General features: G+C 41.3%; 1 protein-coding gene across 1 annotated transcript; it reads left to right on the top strand.

Annotated features, from left to right (window-relative positions):
• Positions 1-764: 764 nt before the first annotated feature.
• Positions 765-5,316, top strand: LOC115168168 (twist-related protein 2). The gene is made up of 2 exons (XM_029723185.1): positions 765-1,773; positions 4,273-5,316. Exon 1 carries the CDS (start codon positions 1,076-1,078, stop codon positions 1,655-1,657), a length of 582 nt encoding a protein of 193 aa, XP_029579045.1. The 5' UTR covers positions 765-1,075; the 3' UTR covers positions 1,658-1,773; positions 4,273-5,316.
• The last annotated feature ends 263 nt before the right edge of the window (positions 5,317-5,579 follow it).

Here is a 5,579-nt window from a genome sequence, read left to right as displayed (position 1 = left end):
CTCTGGTATGCCAGTTTCCCCTTTAGCCTACCGCTCAGAACACTGCGCCAAGACTCCAGTAAAATAAAACCAATCTGAAAACACTGTCTCTGATGCTTGTTCTGATTTACGAAACGAATGAAACTGTGGAACTGAATCCAGTGAAACTGTGCATTTGTTGTATATTTCATCCAGGGTATGGGCAGATGATTCGGTTATGTAGGCTACAGATGAAAGATAACAATAACCTAGTACCATAGTATCTATCCACCTAAAACTACTGAAACTGCAGTCTTTAATTATTCGAAGAAAACTAGGCACACTGATGAGGAGTTATAGTATATCATGTAAGCAGAATATTGTCTTGATTTCAAACGGTAAAGGGAAGCACTTTTGAAGCCTCTCTCTTTTGACTTTCAAGTATTTCCTACGTTCCAAAATCCAAAAGAATTGATGATGGTGTTGAGTTGTGGAGACTTTAGAAGGGAAAAGGGTGTGGGGGAGGGGAACGACTTGTTTTGAAAGAAATCTGGAACCTATAAACTTGGACAACTTCTACGAGGAAAAAAACGCCAGAATATCCCCATCTGATTGGTCAACCCACATGCCTTTGTCTCCGCCTCATCCCTTTACCCTTACCAATCACCAAACGCATTCTCTTCCTGTTATGCTTGGCCTGGCTGTGCCTTAGAACCCAGCTGAGCCAATCTGTGGAACAGATGGGTGGGAACTTACAAGTTCCATCCTCTTTCTTCTTTAAAAAGCCAGATGCAGGTTGGCTGCTGTCTTACATTGATCTAGGATACTAGATGCAACTGCTGTTCTGAATGTAGCGAGCAGATTGCAGTGTTAGATTGTTGTCATGTCTAGGTGTAGGCAACATATGGATTTCCAATACTGAGAATTTATTAATTTTCCATTCGCTTTCTCTTGCTAGCAGACCTGGCAGATCACTTTGGGTATTTCTATATACAGGCTTGCCAGAAAAGAAAGAAACTAAAGAGGGCATAGCACATTAGAGGGCCTTAAGGAGAGAACAGAGGAGTGGGATAGAAACAGTGTAGCTGTAGAAACAGGGTTAGGTAGATAGACTGCCATGAGAGAGGATCCGTCAAGCTGTGGTGAATACCCTGAGGGAGGGGTGGTGTCCAGTGAGGAGGAGCCAGACTGTGCTCCAATCAAATACCCTGTGGTGGTGGTAACACCAGGGGCCGGCGGGCGCAAGAGTGTCACCAGGAAAGACAACATTTTATCGCCAACAGAGGACAACAAGTCAACAACAGGAGGGCCTCCCAGTTTGATCCCATCAGGACCCAAGAGGCCTAAGAAGAGTCCCCAGCCCTCCCTGTCTCCTCTCCCCATCCCAGGCCAGCCCCTGGAGGACCCTCAGCACCAACGGGTGATCGCCAATGTACGGGAGCGCCAACGGACGCAGTCCCTGAACGACGCTTTTGCCTCGCTGCGTAAGATCATCCCCACGCTCCCCTCGGACAAGCTGAGCAAGATCCAGATCCTAAAGCTGGCCTCGCGTTACATTGACTTCCTCTACCAGGTCCTGCAGAGCGACGAGATGGATGCCAAGCTGGCCAGCTGTAACTACCTAGCCCACGAGAGACTCAGCTATGCATTCTCAGTGTGGAGGATGGAGGGGGCCTGGTCCATGTCTGCTACCCACTAGCCCTGTCACCTACCTCTCTAACATCCCCTCCCCCAGCCAATCTCCCATGACCTCTGACCCCTGCTCTCTGACCCTCATCATCACATCATCTAACTCCTCTTATCATTCTACACCAGGTATGCGCTCCGACTGCCGAGATACAAACCATACAGTACATACTCAATATTATCTTTCCAAAGCAAAATCTCACTGTTTTATACTGCATGCAAGGAAGTAATAATTGAACAGATCTGCTGAAGGTGATCAGATATAAACATAGGGCAACACCTGGTGTTTTATTAGAGTATTGAATGCCATGCTGGACATTTGTCAGAATGAAACCCAGTAACTATTACCAAGTAAGTGAATCACAAGGGAGGATCATAGGACAGCGCATCTTAGGTTACCACAATTCTCTTTTTACATTCAAGGTATACAGTAACTATTCTACAAGATCAGTTTATATTGAACATGTATATAAAATAGTAGCTTGATGTATCCCATGATTATCATCAGGACTATGAACCTAATAGGAGGAAGTAGAGCTGTTATTTCATACATTTTGTAACAAATAATGTTGAACTCTGACAAATCGCTCCATAGAGTAGGTATCTTCTTTTTATTATCTATACACATACAAATTGAATTTAGACCAGAAATCATGAACATAATCATATGCAACTTCTTCATAGACTTGATGTTGTTATTATCCCATAGTCTCATACATAACTCATTGTATCCCATAGTCTCATACATAACTCATTGTATCCCATAGTCTCATACATAACTCATTGTATCCCATAGTCTCATACATAACTCATTGTATCCCATAGTCTCATACATAACTCATTGTATCCCATAGTCTCATACATAACTCATTGTGTCCCATAGTCTCATACATAACTCATTGTGTCCCATAGTCTCATACATAACTCATTGTATCCCATAGTCTCATACATAACTCATTGTATCCCATAGTCTCATACATAACTCATTGTATCCCATAGTCTCATACATAACTCATTGTATCCCATAGTCTCATACATAACTCATTGTATCCCATAGTCTCATACATTTCTTAGACACTGACCTATTCATAATAATCTACCTTAGAAGCCAAATTATTGTGGAAAAAGTAACACAAGTTTCACTTTCCAACAAAAAACCAATTCCATTTATTTATTTAGGTGCAAAAAATTTCCTTTGAAATACTTTCCTTTCATTTTGGCTTAAATTTGCTACGTTGCACAAAAATGAGATAGTTCTTGACAATGCTGAACAAAAACAAACTGGTTGAGAGAAACCATGCAGCAGTTAGCTATCAAAGGAGAAGTGATGGCTGCCTACTGCACTCCCACAAACCACGGAGTTTGATGAAAGTGGTGTCATTGATTGGTTCAGTTCCAGCGATCCATGTTAAAGACGGCTGTCAGACGCCTCATCAGTGGCTGTGCCTCCCTTCACCAGTAGCCACACATTTGGCCTTTGCCATGTGAAACCACTGCTTTACCCACTTCATTCCCAATGCAGGAAAACCCCCAGAACATATAATTAAACTGTCCACAAGATGTACCACTACCATGCTTCTGAGGGAAGTATTTTTCATAGTACATTCAGCACAGTGTGTTCATACAACCTAGTCCACGTTGACAAGTTATTTTCTGTGACATTCACAAATAATACTGTCTTCTAGAAATTGTGTTTGAGGTGAATGAAAGCTACATACCCTTTAATCTCTTACTTAATACCATGTGAAATGAAAGTGGCCTGTATAGGCGGCTAGATGTGAGAAATGCATTCTCAGACAGTGTTTGTTGGGATGGCCATTGTTATGGTTCAGTCTTCAAGCGGACTCTGAAGGAAGACATTCTTTGCTCCTTTCTCGTTAGGGTCCTGTAGTATTCTCCAGTTAGTCTGCTTAGCCTTTTCTGTTCATCTTTGTATTCATATACATGTGAATACAGTATGCACATGTTCTCCCTGCTATTCTGTGTGGTTGCCTTGGTATGCGTGTGTGTATATGCCACATAAATACAATTTTTTTAGGCATCGATGTTTATCCGTGTCTTTCAAGATGGCCGCTACAGCTCACCAGTTGTTGCACCGCTGTCAGATGGCTTCCTTATTAATTAAGGAGATCAAATACACATTGGTGTTTTAGCCTGCTTTGGTCTCATCGCTAAACTTATTGCCACACACTTTGGCTTTACATTGACCAACTGTTCTAAGTTTATACTTATATTTGAGGTTACTTTTGTCTTTTATGTGCATGTTTATTGATATTATCCAGTTACATTTAATAGAAATACCACATTTTACTAGGACATGGTCAACAAAACACCCAGCCCTAACCTCCAAACAAAACAGGGGCAGGGAAAATGGACATAAACAGCTCAATACTAAAGGGAGTTTTTATGCCCATGACTTTTCCCCCTGGGAGTTGAACCAGTTTAACTGTTAGAGAGTGCAGAGGGATTTTGTTAGGCATCATGGACTAATAATTTGTGCTTTCTTCAACACAAAAGGAAATGGCATATTTTTCATTACGTAAGACTTACAGAATGTTTGAAGCACGTAGCACTTACAGAATGTTTGAAGCACGTAGCACTTACAGAATGTTGTGTCTGTCCCCCCAGCACCGTACCAAGGCGACTGAGAAGCCTCCACCTGTTGGTCTGCAATCCCTTTGTTTACTGGCTTGGACCTACATCTCTGGACCAACTAAATCAAAGATATGAGCCTGCCCTCACTCTGGAGAGGTACTGTAGAGAGACTCAGCTTCCTCGAGCCCACACAGAATCTATGGGACAATGATTCAGAGCTACTAGCAGGTCTAGAAGAGGGACAACTATAGCTTTTTAGGACCTGGAAATTGCAACTTGTGACTTGGAAACAATTTGGTAAACAAATGTAAGTTGCAGATATTAATGGGAATATTCCTATTGTAGTGTAACTACATGTGGTACAGAACTGTTTGTAAACCAATACACAATTCCTCATTAAAAGGGAATCAGTTGGTGTAAGATAATAGAATGAGTACTTGAGCATCTTTGAAGCATCTTTCTCAGCCCCATCTTATTGCCAATCTCACCTTAAAGCATACACCCTGTACTGCGACTACACCAGAATGGACAAGTCCACCATCAGCATCCAAAATGTATGACCAAACATTTGGAGATGGATGATGACACAATAACATTTCTAAACGCCAAATACATAAGAAATACAGCGATTATCCTTCTTTGAGTTTGTGTGTGAAAGAACCTGGGTTACCAGGTTATCTACGTGTTACCCTGTCAGCATAAATTAGTGCTCTATAGCACAGACTTCCTTAATGAGGCCCAAGTGTCTGCTCAGGCAGACCAGGGTATAATTGCCCATAAAGCTGTTGTTCTTTTGGGGAAAATAAGGCCTCTAAAATATTTATTGGTTGTCTGGTTGGAAAGAAATCCTATGATATGCCCAACCACAGAAGCACATGTGGATACATGTATTAGTGGACCAGGAAAGTACACCGTATATCCAACATGTTTTCACACCTACAATTCTGTACACACAAAAATGACAATAAAAAAATTTAATGAAGAGAAAAACAGTACAAAGTAGACAGTCTTTCTATACATACAGAGGAAATATGTAGGAAAAAATGAACACAAGGTAAATAAAGAGTATGAAAAAAAGACTCTGTTATTCTTAACTCCAGTTAGTGAAGGCTACCAATACTTGACTCAAGGCACATGCGTGATGTATTTTGGTATTGAGTATCTATTTACAGTGACTTTAAGAAATAGAGCATAAAAAGGACAATTTTAAAGGAAATCAAGAGGAGCGGCCCACTTGTCACTAAGACAATAAGAGTGTTGCCCATAGGCCCCTGGAAGTCTTTACAGGAGAGGTAATGTACAGTATTCAACACACTTTCTCTAACATTACTTCATAGACA

This window comes from Salmo trutta, chromosome 30 (genome assembly GCF_901001165.1).
Source record: "Salmo trutta chromosome 30, fSalTru1.1, whole genome shotgun sequence".
Lineage (NCBI taxonomy): Eukaryota > Metazoa > Chordata > Actinopteri > Salmoniformes > Salmonidae > Salmo > Salmo trutta.
This window is presented reverse-complemented; position numbering and strand designations above follow the sequence as displayed.